Here is a 25,384-nt window from a genome sequence, read left to right as displayed (position 1 = left end):
GCAGTAAAGTCCTCGAATAGCGACCATGTCCTGGAAGACCTAGTGTTAGTAGGCCCCCTATAAGATGCACCGACGATCTGGTCAAGATACGTTGGATGAGGGCAGCGCCGGACCGATCGTCGTGGAAATCTTTAGGGGAGGCCTTTGTCCAGTAGCGGACGTCTTCGGCTGATGATGAATGAACAAGACTTACATCTAGAGTGACACTCTGTTTCGCCATCGCGGTGATCGCCTTCTCGTACATGTGTGTGTTGTGGATCCCCATACCGCAGAATATCGCGAACGCTTCCACGAAGTTCTCATCGTTCTTGGTGAACAGGAGGTCGTCGAATTTGTTGACGAGCTGAAACAATATTCAACAGATCTCAGTAACTTACGAAAAGTCGTTTCTACGCTTCTGCGTAGAAACGACTTTTCGTAGTGCAAAGAATTGCACAGTAAGCTGGCTAAATAATGGGTACCACAACGGCGCCTATTTCTGCCGTGAAGCAGTAATGTTTAAACATTATTGTGTTAGGGCGCCATAGTTAGTGAAATTACTGGTCAAATGAGACTTAACATCTTATGTCTCAAGGCGACAAGCGCAATTGTAGTGCCGCTCAGAATTTTTTGGGTTTTTCAAGAACCCTGAGCGGCACTGCATTGTAATGGGCAGGGCGTATCAATTACCATTAGCTGAATGTCCTGCTCGTCTTGTCCCTTATTTTAATAAGAAAAAATGGCCTACGTAACTTATTTAACTGACATACAAAGATGTCATTTTACTCAAGTACTGACTTCAAAAATTGTCAAGTTTGATAAAATGGTTATGTGAAGAACTGACCGCTCAGCTTCAGCTTAACGGGTACTTTTGTAACACCCTGTATAGGATAGGAAATAAAAAAGATGTTATAACGTCATGAACATCTGGGATATAATAAAATGTTACGAAAAGAGTGATCGAGCTCAAGTTAAAATTCTCGACTCGCATTTGTAACGAGACCCGCGCAACTTCCACAAACCTTCATTTTAACCGCGATGAATAAAATTAAAGTGTCCAACACATAACCGTTCCAGTACAATGGTTATGTTTGTGACCGCGCATAAAGATATATTTGTGAGGACCGACCTTGTAACGTATGCATTATTTTATACAATTTAAACGAGAAATTCTTTTAAAACTGAACAAATTATGTTTTATAATATTATTATGTTCTTTACAAACGATGCCTGAATTTCACATATCAAGATTTGTGGATAGTGTGCCACTCGGATGGTTGGCTTAGTGGTCAAAGCGCTGGGGCGTATACTGAATCGTCTATTAATTTTGGCAAGTAAATTAAATTTGTATATTTAATTTTAGAAATGACGGAAATCAATTAAAAACTCAAATTCTTACACATTAATAATTCAGTGATATTTTTTACTATTGTATTCAAATTATTTGCAAATGTCAACAAAAAATGTTTACCATAATTATATATAATATTATTTTATATGAAAAACCAGTCAAATGCGAGTCAAAAACAAAGCATACCATCGTACAGAAATAGGATATAGCACTATGTACCGTTTAAATACACATTCTTACATAATTTATCGTCTAGCTATCAAGAGGCTCTATAGCCTCTTGCTGCTGGACAACCGATGAAAACAGGCCTGGTTTGTTACTTTAGGGTGCGTGACAAGCTACGGCTTACACTCGCGATTTGTATGTGTGTCACTTTGTGTTAGTGTGCATACAAAAAAAATCAAAATAATGTTACTGTGCGTACAAAATAAAGACAAAATAATGCTAGTGTGCGTAAAAATTAAAGTCAAAATAATGCTAGTGTGCGTACAAAATAAAGGTTAAAAGTCAACCTCAAATTTTTTCGGCGTTTTCACAACTGTCACAAACTATCTAGACTTATAAATGATCTAAATACACATTTTATTCTCATTTGCATTGCGGGCAAATTCGCTATCTCAGGCCTACGGTACACGAAAGTGTAGTTTCAAAGACGCTTCAACATACGCCGTGCGGCGCACACACGTTTTCCATCATTAGAGATACAATGCTGTTAGCAATTTTAGTAATCTTCTGCTGACTGTCGCACGGATAGCGGAATCTTAGTGAAAGGTATCGTTTTTTGGCCTTCGTGAGCGTTTTAACAGTGGGATTCATTGAGCGGTATACTGGCTAGGTGGGCACCACAAAGGCACTTTTGTCGACCCCTATGGCTCAGTGGTTAGTGATCCTGCCTACTGAGCTGGAGGTCCCGGGTTCGAATCCCGGTAGGTGCAAACATTTATATAATGAATATAATTGTTTGTTTCCGAGTCATGGATGTTTATTTGTATTTATGTATGTTTAAGTAGGTATATTGTTATAAATATATCGTTCTCTTGTACCTATAGTACAGGCTATGCCTAGTTTGGGGCAAGACAATTTGTGTAAGAGTGTCTCAATATTATTATATTACTTTTATCTGCCGTGAAGCAGTAGGGTAATGGGCAATCGGTATTGTGTATCGGTTTGAAAAGACTACTGAAATTACTGTGATAATGAGACTTAACATCTTTTGTCTTCAGACGCTATTGCGCTCGTCACCTTTTTCCCATAAACAATGATCACAAGGAGATTATCAAAGTCAAAGGCAAATAAACTTTATTCGAATAAAGTAAGCGCTTCTGAATCGTCACAATAAATATTTCTTTTAAATTACTGAATTTAAAATAATATGTACGTATAAAGTAAAAAAAAATGAAATAGAGTATTTAACAACATCCAATAGAGTCGTGTTAAAATAATATAAATTATTTCATGGAAAGTAATAAAGAATTAAAATCAACCTTTATAGCTTGAACTCATTGTTTGTGTAAGGATGCTTTGTGAAAATTATGGTCGTGATTACTGTATCAAACAACAATTATCGAATGCTTAAGATGCCCTCGCAGTCTTACAAAGTTTTCCACACACAAACAGAAATATCTTAACAGTCATTGTTATTCGTACGTCGTGCACGGCGAATCCTTTATTTTGTCGCATACGACCGCACTGCGCAACATTATCCCACCTTGTGTTCAACAAGCATTTGAATTTTTCATTAATTGTGTCGGCACTTCGCAATGTCCTAGTGTTGGGATTATAACCATTCTGTAGAACCATTAGTTTGAAATGCGGCATTATTCCGGCGAGCTAATTGACAAAATCATGGTAATCACTACTTTCTGAAGATCATCGAATTTACTGGTGAATACCAGAACCGAATCGGCCCCATGTTCACTATTACGTCCTTAAAACAAATTAACACAACGCACGAGCCGAGTGTAGCGTGCCGCGGCAGCGGCCTGCGAGCGTGGCCTTGTTTACTGCTATTTCAACAATAATTTCAAATTGCGTACAAGCTGCAATATTTGCGTATGAAAAAAAATACCAATGAGAACGCTCGATGTCTTCTCACACTACCAATATCATTTGTAATATATCTAGATTTATAATAATATCACTATAGTGAATCCGTAACATTACAAAAACCAGGCCATTATATTGTAAGAAATGAAGCCGATTGACAAGTGTATATAATACAATCGATTATTTAATCTTGAAAATGGTGTCGTATGAATATTAATCTCGACCACTTCTCTTTGAAATCGGGCGCCATTAGTAACTGTTATTATATTTCAATCGGTATTACCTTATTCATGCGCGATAAGGATTTGATTAAGTAATTTACTCTTAAACCCTTCTTGTATTAATTTTATTATATTATTTGACAAGCTTAGATGAATTGATGAGGATTGGTCTCCGCTGCGCTCCAACTAGATACCGCACTACCTAAGAACAATAGCTTTTTATTGCGGCATCTATTAGATCCTTGCTTGCGTGACATCTTGACACTCAATAGCATCTTTCAAATTTTGTAACATACGCTTAGCCTTATTTTACATTGAAATTAATAAAATACAAAATACTTACTGATGATATGTGATCCCAGTGTCTTTCGTATTTCGCGTAGTATTATCTTTACAAATGTTACTACATAACCCGGCATTTAAGTTTCAAATATTAGTAAAGTTTAACAGAACATGTGGCGCGTCAACATCACACATTGTTCGAGACTGGCTCGAGTACACCCAATTGGGCGTAGTATTAGTTGCCGCACTTTGCGACTACGCCTGCGGTATCTAGTTGAAGCGCAGCGGAGACCAATCTTTAATTTAAGTTGAAAAGATTAAACATTAATCAAATATGTGAGAAATAAGAACGCGTTAAGTAATTGAACCATATTTAAAAAAAAACACATTTAATGAAACAAGCTTTCGGAACAAATAACTTGATTTATAATTGTAATCAATCAAACCTCGTTGGTAATTAGCAACAATCCGAGTTTAATTCTCAGTTAATTAATTTAATTATATTTAACGCTGACAGTAATTAATACAGCTACAGTGTAATTTATTGTTCAAATTTCACGGTAATTTTATGAAAAACAAATGATTAAATCCGTTAAATCCAATTAAGTGAATTTCCAAATTACCAGTCGAGTCAATGTAAAATATTATGTGCTACGCGTGTAGATGTAATTTAAATACTGTGAAGTGTTTGAGGTCGTGTTCTGAATCAAATATGTGGTCAGGTTACGTAATGTGTGGAAAGACCTGATTTCCACAAATACCCGTATACATAAGGATTCGATTGGGCCCGTGTCAATTCAGCTGAATATTTGTGAATTAATTTTTACAACGTCTGTTGTAGGAAGTTACGGGAAAACTGTGAAATATACATTTGCAAGTTCAAAAATAGTACAAACCAATAACACATAGTAAGCCTTGTTACAAATCGACTTGACGCATAGTGATTGAGCTTACAGCACTCAGATTTTTTTCACTCTAAAACTGTATAATAATCTATTTGCTATATGGTACGTTTTCAACCTGTTCAAATTATTGGAGAGGGCTATTGCCCGGAGTTTTCATGCGAGATCGAATCAGAAATGAGGAGATCCGTAAGAGAACCAAAGTCCTATAATTCGTCCGTTGTTGATGTAACTCCTGTTCCATCAAAACATAACAACACCAGCTCAACCTTTCGCTTTCCACAACTAAGAAAATGTATTGAATTGATGCGTTTTTTTGGAGAAATTATAATTATTGGTGGTCCCAGTCGACTCTGAGAGGATGTCGAATCTCCACGGGAGAATCGACGACCAAAATTTCAAAAACAAATGTAATTAGAGTTGAGTGTTTGCCAGTGTCTAAAAAATAAGTATTAACCTGCTTATTTGATATACATACTTTTATTACAATATATTGTATTAAGAATAAGTATATTGTATATGTGGAAGCCTTTTATTAGCTCGAATGAATTATGTTTGTTTATTCTTATAAATATAAATATGACTAGCTGTTGGCTTTCCTAAACATATTAAAATAAATATTTGTAATGTTTGAGTAAATAGGTACGTATTAAAAATCGAATGTGTATCTCAACCGTCATGCAAATTCAGATAGATCGATTTTGTTAACATATTGTCCACGTTCGATTATTGTCAAAAAGTAGTTGCAAAGGGGGTCCATAAAACAAGATGAATTTTGAAAGTGGTCTGTGAAAAAACGTCTGGGAATCTATGATTTAAATAATATGAATTAAATATCTGTAATCCTAAATTTTAATTACTTCCCAAAACTGTCACTACAGCTTCGTAAACCTCCACACCGCCTTATAAATATGAATAATCTTTAAATTATTAAAACTTTCGTGAGAAATTGTTACGTTTTACGATTTATCGGTGTGGGTACCGATTAGTTCCGGACCATTCGGAGTTCCTAAACTAGTCGGTACCCACACCGATAAATCGTGTATAAAGCCGTATAATGAAGAATACTTTTTAATTATAATGAAGGTGCAATTTACCTGTATGACACCAATGATGCGACCTTCAGAGTTTTTGATAGCCATGCACAGTATGGTATTGTGTTTGAAGCCAGCACCCTCGTCCACTGACGGGTCGAAGCGAGGGTCCATGTATGCGTCAGGTATGTTCACCGTCTGTAACATAATTATTATAGTTGGCTTCATGTTTATTATAAAAATGGATTCTACTAGAGTTTATATTTCAGAGGTTATGTTTAAATAAGCTATACCATTTCAAACTATTTACCAAGACTTAGACCTTATTGTCATTCCCAAATCGGCAGTGGCCAAGGGCACTAGATTTTTCAGATACACCAAAAACAAGTGTTCCGTGCGGCACCCAAATTCTGACCCTTATTTTGTTTAAAGGTGGTTTGTTTTACATTGTCTTATAGCTTGTTTCAATAGCCTTCTGACACATTCACTCAAATCATCCTTATTACAAGCAATATATTTCTGCACGTAAGATGCGTATTATTGACAGAACGCTACGCGATCAACACTGTACCGGATCAGATAGTGCAAATTCGCTTAGGCTATGCCGAGTACCTACTCATCGTAGAGCCGATATATATTTAATAATTCATTTGTAACGTTTAATTATATTCATTTTTTATGAATAAGAACTATTAAATATTATGATTAAGGAATAAATATTTCTACATTCACAGTTGCATTACGTAATACGGTGATAGATAACCTCCAAAGAGTTTGAATAGGTATGTTACAGTCAGGGGCGTGGATCGGTTTTATAGCAAGGATGTACAAAACTTAATGAGTGAGTGTTGAATAGGTTTTTGGTTGCAGAATAACAAAACCATATTTAACTAAATCAATTTAAACACTAGTGCTACATTCAATTTGTTATGTTTTTAAAGTGATAACCTCACTTCTAGGATTAATACACAAATAAAATTTGAAAGCAAAATTTTATGAACGATTCGGAACTCGAACCCACGACCTCTCGCGCTCCGCTCGAGTGCTCTGCCAACTGAACTAACCGCTCGAGTGATGTATCGTCATAAAATCATGTATGCTTTGTTCAAGTGTCAGGTTGTGGCTTCATCTACAGGATCTACTTTGCAGTTGATAACCGGCTAGGTTAGCTCAGTTTGGCAGAGCACTCGCACGGAACGAGAGAGGTCGTGCGTTCGAGTCCCACATCATTCATAAAATTTTATTTTCAAATTTTATTTGTGTAGTGCTACATTTATCTTAATAAAGTACCTTAGTACTTAACGAGGTTGGCACTCCCTATTTGCCTACATGGTTTGCCCGCCCCTGGTTACAGTGGAATCGCTATCTAAAAAGATCTGTAATTAAATGAATGATAAATATGATAATCTGCTTGCAATCGGGGAATCCTACCTATCTGTAACATTGCTCAAGCTAAAATCCTGTTCCGATAAATCGATGACGACTATCTATTAGTAGATATAATCAAAAGCATTGGTAACAAAATCGATACTGCATAAATATCTGCATCCGTTTATTATCATAAAGCAATTTGTGCAAGATCAAATTACACACTATTTGCTCAACACAACAAACTATGCGCTAACCATACAGTTTGTAAAACAACCTTATGTACAAAATATTTCGTATTCTTCTATATTTTTAACACAAACTGATACAATATGGCTTTAGATTTTTTTATGGAATAGGAGGACAAACGAGCGTACGGGTCACCTGGTGTTAAGTGATCACCGCCACCACATTCTCTTGCAATACCAGAGGAAACACAAGAGCGTTGCCGGCCTTCAAGGAAGGTGTACGCGTATTTTTTGAAAGTACATGTCGTTTGGTCCCGGAAACACCGCACAAGGAAGTTCATTTTAAAGCTTTGTAGTACGTGGAAGAAAGCTCCTTGAAAACCGCACTATGGAGTAGGGCCACACATCCAGATGGTGGGCATGATATCTTAATTTGAAGCGTATCGTACGGAGGTGGAATTTGGTGACAGGAATCAGGTCAGATAATAATAGCCTACTTTTTTTAAACTATATATAACGCCAAGTCGAATACAAGCAAACAAATCCACAAGCCGTGCTACCCTATAATCGAAGCTATTCGTGACATTTTCGTTCCTCTGTAACTATGTTGTGTAGCCGTGTGAGACTACCAAGTTATTCTATTAACTAAATACCAATGAAAGTCTTATATTGATAACTTGAATAGTGGTAGTTAACAAGTAAGGTAACAATTTATGACAAAGCCTTTGGATACATGCTCCAATAGTACTTAACTACAATAACCGAAAACCTGTATAATAATAATAAAGAGTTTTGCAAGAATTGAATTAAATGTTATGTTTTTAATAGGTCACATTTCAATTCACAATATCACCTTACCTCACCAGTAGTAGCCACATATCCCGTTATGCCAATGTTGATCGGGAATCTGCTCTCGTAGGGCGAAGTCCGTGGAGTACCGGGCTCGGCGTCATCGCCTGCCTCCAGGTCGAACACTCGCGAGAAGCTGCCTTTGGATGCCTCGTGGACTAGCAGTACCTAGAAATATTACAAATATGAATAAAAGAAGATAGGTTCCAAGTTGTAGGCAAGATGATGAATCTTGCCATTTTCATCTATGCAGGGTTTATCCAGAGCTCCCTTTTGGCACAATATGTACTACCATAGCTAGTTTGATCTGAACATTCCACGAATTGCTGTTTGAAATGAGACGGACAAAACCAACTTGAAAGAATGGGGCATAATTATGACAATTTTTGACACAACTTTTATCGATACAATGAAAAATTACTTCAGGATGTTAGTTATAATTATCTACGACCGTTTTCAATAACGTATCTCTAGTTACGGATACATAGCTGTCACCGTATACACATACGATAATCATGTAAAATTTAGTTTTTAAAGCATCGCACAACTCGACGAAAATAATCATCGACTGATTGGACATGGACAAGTTAATTACTACAAAAATATTTGTTGCCGAACGTAATAGATGTTACATGATCTTTAATGAAGCTAAATTAATTGCAGATAATAAATAAATAAATAACAGACGAACATTTATACAAAGTAAATTTGTTACCAAAATTTATGAACGATGCAGGACTCAAACCCGCGACCACTCGGGTTTTGTGCGAGCGCTGTTAACAACTGAGCCAACGGTTCGAGTAACGCATGCTTCTAAATTCTTGGTATGTCTTGTTCAACTCTGAGGTTGTGGCGCCATCTACAGGATCTACTTTACAGTTGATTACCTGCTCAACCACAATAATTTTTAATTCGGAAATTGAGTTGAAATTGTGACTCGCTCTTTCAGATCTAAATATATGTGATATCCCTCCCTTCTGGGATTACTTTCTGGAGCGAACTTTCATTCAAGTTATCAGGTACAGGTAAAACTCTGGCTGCATGAATTTTAGGAATATTTTCTCATCCAGAATAGGCCAGGCAAGAAAATTTTAAGAACCCTAAAAAATTGCCCCATTATCATCAGTCAACCTACCAAATAAATCATCACCGGTAAATATAAAATACCAAATACGCACTAAAATAAAAAGCTCGATACCACTTCCATAAATAAGTCAAGCCGAAGGGCACAATTGGAGAATATTTGAATTTATAATGTAATCCTATTTGTTGATAACGCCTCACGTCTGGCGCGTGAAAGCGTTCCGAGGACTTTTTCAATAACTTATCTCTAGTTACGGATACATTGCTGTTATCGTTGAATGACAAGACCTTATCTATCCATAGTTGTATCCAATATAGTTATAGACCAATGCTTTATTTCGATAGGTTATTGAAATGTAAGTAAGCGTAAAAGGATAGTGTTGTCTTACCACTAGTAAGTTAAACTAAGGATAGATAGGTTATTGAAAATGGCCGTAAGTCTCATGCTGTTAGACAACCGTTTAAAACTTGTCAGTTATATTAGTTTAGTGTGCGTGACAAGCTACGTCTTACACTCGCGATTTGTATGACACTTTATGTTAGTGTGCGTGAATTGCTCAAAATAGGGGTTAGTTCTAAAGTCTATTGTTTTCGACGTTTTCACAGCTGTCATAGTCTATCTAGACATATTAATGATCTAATCTTCAATTAAATAAGTTTACTGCGTACACTACCTGCGATAATGTCAGAATATTATTCGGAGCTTAACAAAAGCTCCTATCACGTTACTGACTATTTCGTCACTTTTTACAGAATATAACTAAATGCTCTATCTCATAGTTGTTGCCCGCTCGGTATATATTTCTTCACGTATCGTATATTAAAACCAACACAATCCGTTCACAAATCTTATATTTTTGTATTTATCAACCGAACTTGATGTGTCGATCAATCCCTATCAAAATCCCACTCGAAATTAAAATAAAAACTCAATTAAAATAAAATAAAGACAAGAAGAAAAGTAGAGGTAAAAAAATTAGGAATCTAATCTGGATAAAAGATTACCAGAATAAATATATTTCTTAGTGTAAACTCAGCCTTACACTTCCTCTTAAAGCACAAACGGAAAAAAATCTCTGCTCTGTTTAATTATCATTAAGTATTCGTTAAAATTAGCTAAAGTTTTCAACTGCACTTAATTTTAGAAGCGGAAAAGTTAAACCAAAGAGCAACACTTTCTCATTTAATGCTTGCTTAATTTCAGCTCTATTCGTCGACATACTTTATAGGTCAGATGAAATATATCTTAACAAATTTTTAGTTTTTAATACAACTTTGCTCGAGTAGTTTTTTTTACATGTCAATATAACCCTGATGATGAGATTTTTATCTAAGGCAAACGGCGAAGAAGCTCAAGTGATGCAAAGTTATGAAGCAAACGCCCATGTACATCTACATCACCAGAGGCCGAGAGATGCGTTGCCGGACTTTAGGCCCGGTATCCACCAAAACCGAAAGGACAGGAGATGTATTTTGATAAGCAATCAGATTTCGTTATTTTCACATCTCCTCTCCGCTTAGCTTTGTTGGGAATGGATCAAGCGCAGGGGAGAGGAGATGTCCTATTTTTTCTCTAGAATTGTGTGCCGCGTCGAGCGATTAAGAGGCGCGGCAGAATGGAGATACATGTTCGCGGGCCTTTCGTATACATGCTCCTACAGCTCACGTCTCCGCTATCCACAGCTTACATCTCCTCTCCGCTTTGGTGGATACCGGACCTAAACCTACGTTCTACGCTTGGAGGTCCCTAAATCGTAATAGTTTAAGAATACTGCAACCGGTAATTGATTCCATACAGCGACTATATTTAGTTCAGAATCTAAAATAGAAGTAGCATTTAATAGTAAATAAAATTTAATAGTAATTCATTTGAGAAGAGAGCAATCATTGACTGCGTATGGTGGAAATCGGTCCAGCGATATTGACTGGTACAGATAGATTTACAGAGAGAAAGAAATTTTAAAAATGCAATTAGTGTAACCTTGTTTTTTTATATTAAAAACAGTAATATTATTATTTAATACTATACAAAAAATGCAACGGTATTTATTTATACCAAGTTTTATTTATTGAAAGTTCTGCAGATTTTTTGTTGTTTGTTCAAAAACACTTATTCGTAGACAGACATATATTTCAAACATTGTAAATCATTATACTCCACTGCTTCCGCACAATCTACAATATACTGCGTAAATATAACCGGTTCGTCTTCTTATGACACAAATAATAATTAATCTTGTTAACAAAGAGAACCGTTCAAGTATAATATATTATATTAATTCGACAGAGGGCGCTAAGTAAACCGAGAACACACTGTAACGCGTCAAGGTTATCAAATATTAAGATGCAAATATGAAACGTTGCGCAACTCATGGGAATAAATACTTTATCAGAAGACGCCTCGTTTGATCGTAAACAGCAATCAAAGATAGACTATCATATTATGTATTAATAATCTTTGATTTATGAATGCAGATAAGATAATTTGTATGCAATGTGACGACCAACGACGTAGTAATACTCTTGTGTTACCTTATTTATTTTCCTATAAACATTACAGACCATCGTGTATGGCTTCTTTATAAGTGGATATAAATGTTTTACTTTTTCTCCATGACTTTTGTCCATATACATTTTGTATTTTTATAGTTTAGAAAATTTGGTGAATGATTGAATGAATGAATGTGAATTAAGTGCATTTCTGTCTGTAAAACTGGAATTTAATCAAAATATGAGCTTCTTTATAAGTCGATATAAATGTTTCACTTTTTCTCCATGACTTTTGTCCATATACATTTTGTATTTTTAAAGTTTAGAAACTTTGATGAATGATTGAATGAATGAATGTGAATTAAGTGCGTTTCTGTCTGTAAAACTTGAATTTAATCAAAATATTATGATAACTATCTCAATATATATAAATCCAGTGTCTTGATATTTGCTTCCAGTGAACTCTTAAACTAATGAACAGATTTTAATGGGGATTACTTCATGGAGTGCAGTTGAGTCCAACTTGAGAGATAGGATAGTTTTAATTTCGATTTGGGACCCATAATTATTATAACTCGCAAATACTTTACGTAAAAAATACAATAAACCACGATTTCCTTTTTCTGTTCCACAAGATTTGGACATGCTACCAAAATTTTCATTAAGCGAACAGAGCACTATCTCTTCTTCACATATGATCCCCTGGTACCAATAAAAACGAGCGTTGCAATAGATCAGTTTCTTTCCAATATTTGTTTTGTATGGACATAATATTTTCTATGAGAGAATTTATTGACGCATTATTTCACAGTTATGCTGTGAAAAAATGTCATTAAATAACAACAGGGAGCATGTTTTACGAAATAATTCTTGATGTTATGAAATATTATTGACAAATTCATAAAAAACAGTATTTTCTTTATTATGTACAGAACAACGTTTGTCGGGTCAGCTAGTTACTTTATACAATAACAAAAATTCTGATATATTAAATACATTACACGATGTGTGCCTAAGAATAGCTAGATTCATATATTCTCGTTACACACGTCCAGTTTTAATACACGTATAATTCTTATCGCCCTGGGCCTATACTGTTCATTACTTTGTTTCTTACTTTGAACAGCGAGAAAGGTAAAATATTCAATTAACGGCCGTTTTCAATAACCCATCTATCCTTAGTTTAACTTAATAGAGGTAGACAACTCTATCCTTTTACGCTTACTTACCTTTCAATAACCTATCGACAGATAGCATTGGACTATAGTCTATAACTAAGAATATAACTATATCGGACATGACTATGGATAGATAAGATCATGTCATTAAACGGTGTTAGCAATATATCCGTAACTAGAGATACGTTATTGAAAACGGCCGAAGAAGAGTCACATACCAGTGGGAGGCTCCTTTGCACCGGATGCCGGCTAGATTATGGATTATTACCACAACAACGCCTATTTCTGCCGTGAAGCAGTAATGTGTAAACATTACTGTGTTTCGGTAGCCGCTGGTAGGTGCCGCAGCTAGTAAAATTACTGGGCAAATGAGACTTAAAATCTTATGTCTCAAGGTGACGAACGCAATTGTAGTGCCGCTCAGAGTTTTTGGGCTTTTCGAGAATCCTGAGCTGCACTGCACTGTAATGGGCCGGGTGCATCAATTACCATCAGCTGAACGTCCTGCTCGTCTCGTTCCGTATTTTCATAAAAAAAAACCGCGGTCAACGTAATCCACAATTTACACACAAAGAAGTAATTAAATTTAGTTATATAATTGATCTCCTAACATGTAAAAATTCGGCATCGTATCGAAGTTAAGTCCATAAAAGATTTTGATATTTTTCATGACACAGTGACAAGTCTGAAAAAAAAAAACTAACCGCACATTTCTGTTCGTAAATAATAATAATATGTTAGTTGATATTCAAACAAACTATTTCTTCGTTATATTGTATCTATTATTTTTAGTAATTAGCTTAAAATCCTTGTTAAATTTGTAGGTCGAACTGTATTTTGTATTTAAATTAATGTCTTGCAATGAGAGTGGTGTATGCACCAGTAACTGGCATTCATACCAGATTATAAACCTATTAGACCATTATTATTTTTAATGTTTTGTATGTAATGCTGTTGGTGTGTCAATAAATAAATAAATAAATAAATAAGTCCGATATTATGTTCATAAAATCACAATATTAAGTAAAGAACCTTTCGACAGAAATAGAGCGTTTTCCGATGTCATGCGACTTAGATACGTATTGTAACCTGTCTTACTTGTTATAATTGTGTCTAATGTGAAAATTTAATAATTTTACATAACAGTTAAAAAAATAACTCAAACAAATAAAATTTTAAATTTATGAACGATGCGGGACTCGAACCCGCGACCTCTCGTGTTTCGTGCGGGCGCTCTTCCAACTAAGCCAAGCGCTCGAGTGACGTATTTGGGTTGAACAGGTTATCAAATGTAATGTGGTTTTGCGTCGTTAATTTATGACGTAAAAGTTTTATACAATTCTTTTCACATAATTTGCTCAATCTATATATATAAAAATGAATTGCTGTTCGTTAGTCTCGCTAAAACTCGAGAACGGCTGGACCGATTTGGCAAATTTGGGTCTTGAATTATTTGTGGAAGTCCAGAGAAGGTTTAAAAGGTGAATAAATAGGAAAATGCCGCTAAATTAAATAAAAACAACAGATTTGTTTTTCCTTTGATGTGTCCATACATAATTTCTATGAGAGAATTTATTGACGCACGGTTTGACAGCTCTGCTGCGAAACAATTTCATTACAACGGCAGGGTGCATATTTTACGAAGTAATTTTTGATGTTATGATATATTATTGACAAATTCATATAAAATTATTTATCATTATTTTATTTATTATATACAGAACAACGTCTGTCGGGTCAGCTAGTACTTAATAAAAAAGTTCAAATCGCGTCAATATATTTAAATACAATTAAATCTCAAGTTAACTCAACTTAACTTATAACGACAAAAATTTCGTTCAACTAATTAAGAACATGAGACAAAAAGTTAATGACGTAAAACAATACCCTTGGTTCCGCCTCATAGGAACAAGAATAGATTCTCCATTAAAAGGAATCTTGTTTTTTCTTTATTGTTCTTGCGTAATGAAATTTTTCTTGGAAACGATCCAATAACTTTTCCACGAGAGAAAAGTGTTATCGTTACCATAATATTCCGGCCTGTAAGGTGAAGACATTATCAAACGCTTTTTTACTTTATCGAATTCAGGGCTTTTTCGTATCACTGCCAAAGGAGGAATGTTGTCAAAGCATTTTTTCACGACAATTTCGCTATTTTCGTGATTTTCGCATTGTTCGCATTCACATTATATGAAAAGAAATAGTGATTTAAGCTTTGTATTGTTATTTTATCTCTTAGATCGTTTATACGTCTAGATAGACTATGACAGGTGTGAAAACGTCGAAAAATTTAGTTTAGAACTGACCTCTATTTTGAGCAATGAACGCACACTAACACAGAGTGTCACAAATCGCGAGTGTAAGACGTAGCTTGTCACGCACACTAAGCTAATATTCCTGGCATGTTTTAATCGGTTTTCTAGCTGCATGAGACTCTATCAAGACGTATAAATTATCTATGCTTTATCTATATTGTTACGATACGGTTTTATCTACAAATAATTTTAGTGATTTCTCTCTTGTCTCATGTCATTGTGTGTACCTACATTTTTTCGTCCTTTAATTTTTATTCAATGCGCGTGATACGTTCCTCATTTTTAATTTGTTATCCACATTCGGATTATGCGTACTATTTGTTAATGCCGTAGAATATGTTAAGACCGACTTCACCGATATGTTCGCATATGTTCACAATATAGCATCGCTTCGTAACTTACAAAATAGAGCTCTCCAGCCAGTGGAAGTCCGATCAAAATCGGTCGAGCCACTTCGGAGATAAGCTGGAACCAACGGACAGACAGAAAAGTTTTCAGTATTAGTTTCCGTTATGCCTATAATACGTGCTGCGGTCGATGTTAATACTGACTTTGAGCTGCAGATAATTGGATATTCGCGCTGTATATAAAAACCTTGGTCCTCAGAGATTCAATAAAAAAAAACTTTAAAAAAATTAAATATATTCTTGATAATATAATTTTATGTAATATTAGCTGGACGACCGAGCTTTGCTTGGATTTTTAAGAAGGTACAACACTTGAACAAAAAAAAAACCAATAGGACATCTGGATTCGGACCGGGGTGTTCTGCTTTCCGAATCACCCAATGACCCATTTGAGCTATTATAGTCTTGTATATGGTGGCGAAATTTACCTTTCTATTCTAATGTTATTGTTTCTACTTCTCATTAAAACTCGGATAAAACTACATTTTTTCAATTGAAACCCAGCTAGATCGACTTCTCGCCCCCCGAAACTACCTATATATTAAATTTCATTAAAATCGTTGGAGCCGTTTCCGAGATTTAGATTATATATATCATATACACAGGAATTGCTCGTTTAAAGATATAAGATACATGAATATAAAAACTGTGATATTCGTAATGTTAACACCAGGACAAACAAACTTGTTACGCCAACTACTTGGTTAACTAGAGTTGTAAAGTGCTTTTGTTGGGCGATGTGTATGTACATGCATTTACAACAAAAAGCTTAGCTATTTCGAAATTCAAAAGAATATTTAAAACTTTGTGTGGTACATACAGTCTACTAGACTATAAATGTCTTTCTAACTGATACCACACCTAGGGAATAGAACGACCGCCTTCAGGATTTTAAAATAAAAAAAAAGAAGTTCCGCTAAGTGTCATCCCCATTCTTCTCAGGTCTTTTCGTATTATACAAGTCAAACTCGACAAGAGTTTTTAATAAAATATACATGATGCCGACTAGATTATGGGTACCACAACGGCACCTATTTCTGCCGTGAAGCAGTAATGTGTTAGCATTACTGAGATTCGGTCTAAAGGGCGCCGTAGCTATTGAAATTACTGGGCAAATGAGACTTAACATCTTATGTCTCAAGGTGACGAGCGCAATTGTAGTGCCGCTCAGAATTTTTGGGTTTTTCAAGAATCCTGAGCAGCGCTGCATTGAAATGGGCAGGACGTATCGTCCTGCTGGTCTCATCCCTTATTGTTATAAAAAAAGCACTCGCAATATTATACGTCTTTTCGTACAAAACAAATAACTGAAATATTTAAACTTGGTCGAATTAAACAGCAGTGCATAAAGAGTTTCACAGATCGTTGAAGTATACAAGCCGCGGCTGGAGATTTAAAATAAATCGAACGCGTTGAGAGATTCGCACGTTCACATATTCCTGTTCAAACACAAGATTTGAATAGAAAGACTACGTGTGTGCTAGTTCTTAAATATTATATTCAGAACACATATTGGACACGTACGGATATTGTAAATGAACATTCGTCGTTCATTTCTATTCTATTCTTCCCATTGTGGATTTTGTGGATGTTATACGTCTGAGAATCGCTCGTAAATTATTTTTCATACCGCTAGGTGATCTGTTTTCTATTTATATGGCAGAACAACGTTTGCTGGATCAGCCAGTATTAAAGAGATGTTGTATTTCGGTTGTCTAACTGGTACTGACACAGCCACCTGACAGATGGGCACACGAACCGATGGACAGACAGAGACTTAGGTTGCATTTAGTGCTCGACCGACGTTCAGCGCTGACGTCAGTCGAACGTAGCGTGTATTCGTACGCCCTGACCATGTTGCGTTTAGTGCACAGCTGACAGCAAACTTGAATGCGCGTGTACAATTAAGAAGAAAAATGAATCCATTTTAAACCTCTTTAATATGCGCGAACTAATTACGCAAACGATTACGGAATAAAAGTTGGAGAAGATATAATTGAAGGAGAAATTTATACAATATATTCGAAATTGCCAGAAAACAAATTTTTGTTTACAATTTTTGATTACGATGCTACACACATGCGTACAGTTGGTCGCTCGGTTATTTAGCGCCATAATGCGTCAGCGGACCGACGAGCTCGACCGACGATTCCCGTCTGCGCGACGTAGCTGTACGCGCGTAGCAATTGATAAGCACTGGACTGTACGCGATCATATGTTTTCAATGTTGCAGCGCCGTGTGACCGAAGCGACGTCAGCGCTGACTGTCGCTCGAGTACTAAATGCAGTCTTATTTATAGACTTATATACCTTTCGGGTCGCAAAACCTAAAATCACAATAGAATGAAGTGACAAATTTTGAGTGATTAATTAAATAATCACGCGCAGTCCCAATAATTACTTCCTGGAGTAACTACAGCCAAATCACGTTGCAAGTATTAAATTAGATGAAACTACAACAGTTCGTTTGTTAAATCACTTCTGTGAGATATAAACAACATTAATATAAATAGATACACTCTAAAAATACACCAGCTTGATTCAAGAACAGAAATAATTTCTCATATAAAGTACAAAATTAAACGGACGCTCATTTTCAAAGTTTAAAGCCATACACAATTTCCCGACGGATAGCTTTCCGACTTTAATCCTGTATCATTTTTCATTCCCATATTTAACACGATTTTAAAAAATTGTTTTCATAAATAACTTTAGCATTAAATAAAATATATTTACATTGATTAATGTGCTAATAATTTAACATTTTAAGTATTTGAGATACCCACAACATCAAATATTTTTTTTTCTAAACACAGATAAATAGTATAATCGAATTGGCTAGATTAGTCGAGAAACATATAGTGTTTTACAAAACATTGTACTCGGTCATAATATAATCAATTCAAATCATCTTTATTTGCCATTCTTCCATTCTTTTTTTTATGACTATAAGGGACGAGACGAGCAGGACGATTAGCTGAAGGAAATTGATACGCCCTGCCCATTACAATGCAGTGCCTCTCAGGATTCTTGAAAAATACAAAAATCGGAGCGGTAGCACATTTCCGTCTCCTTGAGACATAAGATGTTAAGTCTCGTTTGCCCAGTAATTTCACTAGCTACGGGGCCCTTTAGACCGAAACACAGTAATGCTCACACAGTACTGCTTCGCGGCAGAAATAGGCGCCATTGTGGTACCCATAATGTAGCCGGCATCCAGTGCAAAGGAGCCTCCCACTGGTGTGAAAGAATATTTGATTTTTAAGTTAACGACTATAGTAAGTTAATTTCTTGCCTAGTTGAGTTACACTGAAAAATATCTCATACCTCCTAATAAGGTCGCCTAATTGTGCTACCATAACTCTTATGTACAAATTGTCACAATTATTGTATAGTACAATAAAGAATTTTCTTTTGTATTATATTCATTACATTTAATGTACAGTCCAGGTTAATATTTAAAAAAAATTGGCAGTTGTAGAGATTGCCGATAGAAGTGAAACTTAAAACTTAAGTATTAAGAGTTAAAATTTCAATAATATATTAATCAAACAAAACAGTATATACACATTGAACTTTTCACTAAATCCATTCAATTTCACAAGATATACACAGCACTAATGTTGCACAATACGTCAGCTGTATAGCTACAGATATACTGCTATACGCATTACGGTGACGCTAACTCACGAGATTTCACCCATCCAAAAAGTATCCAAATATAATATATATTTATATTTTTTTTTTAAATAATCAATTATTTATTTATCGCGTGCGCCAGTAACGAGCATGTCGGTGACGCGAACCCAATTCATATTTCCCTACCAAAAAGTGCGGCTAAAGAAGTTTTTACTTTCAAAAATAAATACGCGTATACGATTGTAAGCCATTTAGGTGATAGTCACAAACGCCACAGATTTAGAGGTCTCCTTATGGCCTTATTTTATTCTTATACCAAAATACCACAATGTATTTACAATTTATTGTATCTGTTAAGTTACCAGGGTCACATAAGCCAACAATATACGTTTCTAGTTTTTGCCAACATCTCCATTCAACTATAACATAATCTTGGCTAAGCTCACACAATCGCGATATATTAAGGCGTTCTATTTTTCAGAAGCGTATTTCACTCGTATTTCTCAATTTGGAGTGTTGGCGACGTTCCAATAATTAATCAGATACAATGTTGGGTGCAGTCATTGGTTAACAGATCAGCCAAGAGCTGGGAATTGAGTGCCAAAATTTTGTTATAATATACAGTCACATTTCTCGCCCTTTCTATTGAACATAAAGTATTAGATTGTGTTATAATTGGATTTGGGTTTGTTAGTATATTTATTTTTTCCTAAATCATGGGTTAATAGGAATCCCGTGAAATGTTTAAAAGCGAGACAATCAATAATTTGCCAATGTCAAATATATTGTTTGTGCAAATTATATAACATAATTTAGATTAATATCACGCGTTTGGAAAATAGTCTGAGAGTTATTTTATCCGAACCCATGAAGTTTTTTTTATTTTTTTTTTATTTTTATTGAATAGGAGGACAAACGAGCGTACGGGTCACCTGTTGTTAAGTGATCACCGCCGCCCATACTCTCTTGCAACACCAGAGGAATCACAGGAGCGTTGCCGGCCTTTAAGGAAGGTGTACGCGCTTTTTTTGAAGGTACCAATGTCGTATCGTCCCGGAAACACCGCACAAGGAAGTTCATTCCACAGCTTTGTAGTACATGGAAGAAAGCTCCTTGTAAACCGCACTGTGGAGGACCGCCACACATCCAGATGGTGAGGATGATATCCTAACTTGTGGCGTGTCGTGCGAAGGTGGAATTCGGCGGCAGGGATTAGGTAAAACAGCTCTTCGGAACACTCCCCGTGATAAATGCGGTAGAAGACACACAATGAAGCGACGTCTCTACGCAACGCCAAGTGATCCAGCCGTTCACAGAGTACTGGGTCCCCGACAATTCGAGCTGCTCTGCGTTGCACGCGGTCAAATGGATCGAGCTGATACTGGGGTGCGCCAGACCAGAGATGACAGCAATACTCCATGTGTGGCCGGACCTGCGCTTTGTACAGCGCTAGAATGTGGGCCGGCTTGAAGTATTGTTATATATTATATAGACCTAAATTTTGACTTAAGGTATTGCTTCAAGCGACACTGTGACTATATGAAACAGGTAACCAGCAGGTAACTCAGACACACCCAGGTTTGTATCCAAAATGGTTTTGAATTGGGATTTACGGTGGGTATGTTTATGTTTAATTGGATCTATTATCTGTATTTATTATTTACTTTATTTTAAGTAAGTAAGTATATCTTTATTTGGAACAAACATACAAAAACAAAAACAAACAATATAATAAAAAATAAAATTAATAAGTTTTCTACAAATGTAAAGTACATATTCGCACGTACCTGAAAAATTTTGGAGCTGTAATTGTATTAATCTGCCAAAGAATTATAACTTCTCACGTGAGAAGTCACACCTATCTTTTTAAGCATCGCAGCTATGAGACATATCTTTCAACATAGTATTAGCAGATCATATTATACATATTTAAGGCCGGCAACACGATCCTGTGATTCCTCTGTATTACAAGAGAACATGAGCAGCGGTGATCACTTTCCATCAGTTGATACGATAGTTAGTCTTACTATTCCATTAAACCCCTACTGCTTGTCACTAACCAATCAATCGCTGGTCAGTCAGTGTAAATTTATGTTATTCACACTTAGTCTGACCAAGAGGACAGTGGCGCCATCTGTGACCGCCCTACTTGTTACAGCAGCCGTCATTAGACAGTATTTATGTTGTATTTACCGGCGTCATACAGACGTCCAAGTGACACTGCTAATTAATACCAACCTTATCCCCGAGCTATATAACGAGATTATGAACGAGATAGTATCGCCGGCAGAGTTATGGACTATTGAATTACGTTAAACTTTACATCATAAACAATAATTTGCAACATTTAAATATTTTATCGTGTTAGATATATTTTATGAACACGCTACGGTTAAAATTAACTTATATTTCTATTCGATATTATGTTCCATTGAAGTTTTACAAACTTCAAAAGAGACAAAATCAAATCAAAGAAACTCTTAAAAGCCTCTGTAAGTTTTTATGGAAAAGTAGGACTAACGAGCATGCGGATCACCTGGTGTTAAGTAACACCAGAGGAATCACAGGAGCGTTGCCAGCCTTGAAGAAAGGTTAACGCGTTTTCTTTGAAGGTACCCATGTTATATCGTCCCGGAAACACCGTACAAGAGAGCTCATTTCACAGCTTTGTAGTACGTGGAAGAAAGCTCCTTGAATAGCGCACTGTGGAGGACCGCCACACATCCAGATAGTTCTAACTGAACGCCCTGCGAATCATGCCTTTAAAAAGCAAAAGGCCTCAAAGATTTCATTAGAACTTCAGCAGAGCACGAGAAAAACCAACTCTCCAAAAAAAAACAGGAAGTCGGAAGGACTACCAATAGAAGTAAAAACTTAAAAAAATCAAATAGCAACAGTTACTTTGATTTTATTTAATACACACATAAAGCACATCTTTATAAATTATAATTAAATCAGAAATGGCGGAAAAAATCGAAGTTTCTAAAATAATAAACGCCTTCTCAATTTAAATAAAAAATAAAATAAAAATTATAATGTAACTATACTTCTGCCCATACTAATTATACATGCACACTTAAACAATTAAAAATATAAGTTATTAATCTCTGTAACATGAATTGCAATCTTGCTGCCCTGTTATTGTCTTTTCTGTTGATAACCTTAAGGCTATCTCTTATCTTAATTGGCTTTTTATGTAGATGTGTGTTATTTTAAATAAAGTGTAGACCTCTTAATTATAAAATATTTAATTGCTGATTGGCAAAAATTGTGTAAGTTTATGCAAGCTTTATTTTTAATTTCCTACGTCTCTTTTGTTACTCTCTACGATATTATTAATAATTAATTTTATAATTATTATATTACGCATTCCTAACTCGGGCACCGACGATAGAACTAGTATGGTAAGTAAGCACTTTTTTTTCTCTACTTCTGACTGTAAACCGTTCTTCTCAAACAGTCAAATTATTTTTTTATTATCGGGAAATACTAAAGATTTATAATACATAGTCTGGCCATAAATACGGTCACAATTAAATATTACATTTGAATTTGGAATCTGTCATTGTTATATGATTGTTCATTGAGTTTTCTCATTTTGGCGCCAATACATTGTACAATATGTTGCGATATTAAAATGGAGTGGGGTGATAAAGAGAAGCACTTCGAATAAGCTTTTTAAATATGAAATTGTTTTAGTAAGTAAGTAAGTATATCTTTATTTGGAACAAACACTACAAATACACGTGAACATTTACAAAATATAATAACAAATAATATGAAAAAACGTATCTAAACAATTACTATAATATACCTAATCTAAGTAAAACTAACATACATTAAAAAACTAAAGTAAGGCTTATTCTATATAAACATAATAAGGTGGTATTTGCAGTGTTTTGTCCCAAAAAGGTTTGCTACTCAGCATATTAGTTGGGTATCACCCAACACTGATTTTCAGTAGCTACCTTCAATAAGGCGGCCGTCGCGATTACAGCCACAAGTGTTTCCATTATTAAATACAATAATTATGTAATAAATAAAAAATAAATAAATGATAGTACTCAAAACATAAGGTAAAAAATAATATTATAGTAGACGGCTAGATCGTAACAGTTATTAATTAGATATATATTTATTATATAATATATAAAATTCTCGTGTCCCGGTGTTTCTTACCAAATTCCTCCGAAACGGCTGCACCAATTTGTACGAAATTTTGTGTGTAATATAAAAAAACCGGTATGGTTTTTTTATATTTTTTATTTTATATGCCCAATATATAAATATATATATACATACATATATAAACATATATATCCATATATACATATACACATTAAATATATTCATTCAAACTATGAAAGAGATTTGCGGCGTGATTTTTTTTAAACTACATATTAAGATTTATTTTGAGAGAGGCCCAACTGAAGTGTAAACAAATACGTTTTATATTTAATTCTAAAGGTATAAACACTATTTATATTACGAAGGGGAGGAGGTAAGTCATTCCATATTTTAGAATAATTATAACAAAAGCCTCCTTCGAATGCCGCTGCCCGGTGTGGTGGTACACAGAGCAGGTAAGGAGAAGCTCTCGTGTGATACTTGCAAGTGTCAGCAGACCATCGTAACTTGGTATAAAGATATTTTGGAATTTTGTATTTTATAACCCCAAAAAGAAGAGTAGCGAAATGCAATTGTCGCCGATATTCCATTTTTAGCATTTTAGCATTATTTAGATATGGTGAGACATGTTCACGAGGAGGGATTTTAAAACAATATCTAGCGCAGGCATTTTGTACCCGCTGAATAAGATTTTTAGTTCTTGCTAAGAGCCTGTGACTTATAACTGCATCGGCATAATTGAATTTAGATAGAACTAGACTCTCACAAAGCTTGATACGTGTCCCTACATTCAAGTAATTCCGAATATTGTATAAAATTTGAAGTCGATAGAAACAGTTTCGGACGGCAGTGAGTGTATGCTTCTCAAATCTTAACTGTTCGTCCATTAATAAACCCAAGTATTTTTTTATATTTTATATTTATGTATTTAACTAACGCGCTGTTAAAGAAATAAATGTTATTTGCAATAGATTTTTTTTATCTTTGTTTCAGTATTTATGGCAAGACTAAGTAACACGAGTGTCAAAACGTTGTGGCCTGAGTGGTTGTAGCTATAACTGTCTATTTCTAACAACAGAGCTCGTTGACCGTAATATTTAATAAACAAGGTTGTAGCTCATTACAGCCACCTGGCACCGGACTAACACCGCATCGCCCGCGCCGGGACTTTGGTGTCTACTCGCTGTAACTTGGCGGTCCGAATGCCATCCACTAGAATCGTAAGTAATGCGCAGTTAAGGTGTAAGCAGAAAACACGCAATCAAGTTGTTTTTAGACAAGTTTTGTAGCGAATATATAGCAATTGGAGTTGTAATCACTATTTTATCCGGTTACACATACCCTTAAGTCTTATTTGTAGGTTGCTAATGCTTGCTGTTGGTTATAGTTCACACTCCAGAGCTATTTTGGACTACCATTTTTCATTTTTTATTCAAGTTTTTTCTCGGCATGACGCATTTGTTTAGCACTACACTCAGAAAAGTTATTCTTATAGCTTGTACTTTTTTCTTGTGTATGTACATTTAATCAGATCATAACCTAATCAATAATGAGAATTGTATGCATATAAACTGTTTGTGCCTATTCAAATGTTACGATTTCCACGTAAGAATTGTAAAAGATTAGCTTTGTTGCATAGATGGCGGGCCGGCAGCCGTGAATTCATAGCATAGCAATAGCCCATGGTCGCTGGAATTTAGTGTCACCTTAAGCAAAACAAGCATGCGAGCAGAGGTCTTTCATCGAAAATTTATTGAATTAGGCATTATTTTGCAGAAATCCATAATTATTTAAATGATATGAGCTATCGTGTAAATTCCGCTAAGATTAGTTAGTATACAAGCAGAATGCACTTAAAAACCAAAAAGCACAGCTTTCAGTTAGGGTTATACGCGGCTTCAACAAAAGAATGAACCACGGTGAA

At 35.3% G+C, this 25,384-nt stretch overlaps 1 protein-coding gene across 11 annotated transcripts in view; it reads right to left on the bottom strand.

Moving 5' to 3' along the window:
- The window catches only part of LOC126965935 (dual 3',5'-cyclic-AMP and -GMP phosphodiesterase 11-like), a 282,867-nt gene that overhangs the window by 16,213 nt on the left and 241,270 nt on the right, over nt 1–25,384 (bottom strand). For all 11 annotated transcript variants that reach the window (XM_050809740.1, XM_050809742.1, XM_050809741.1 and 8 more), the window contains 3 exons: nt 8,230–8,388; nt 5,879–6,013; nt 194–343 (listed from right to left, as the gene is read on the bottom strand). In XM_050809740.1, the coding sequence (XP_050665697.1) occupies nt 194–343; nt 5,879–6,013; nt 8,230–8,388 (444 nt within the window). The remainder of the gene's footprint in view (nt 1–193; nt 344–5,878; nt 6,014–8,229; nt 8,389–25,384) is intronic.

The sequence above is a fragment of the Leptidea sinapis genome, chromosome 9 (assembly GCF_905404315.1).
Source record: "Leptidea sinapis chromosome 9, ilLepSina1.1, whole genome shotgun sequence".
In the NCBI taxonomy this organism is placed as follows: domain Eukaryota; kingdom Metazoa; phylum Arthropoda; class Insecta; order Lepidoptera; family Pieridae; genus Leptidea; species Leptidea sinapis.
The sequence above is the reverse complement of the archived record's forward strand: the minus strand, read 5'-3'. Positions and strand labels throughout refer to the sequence as shown.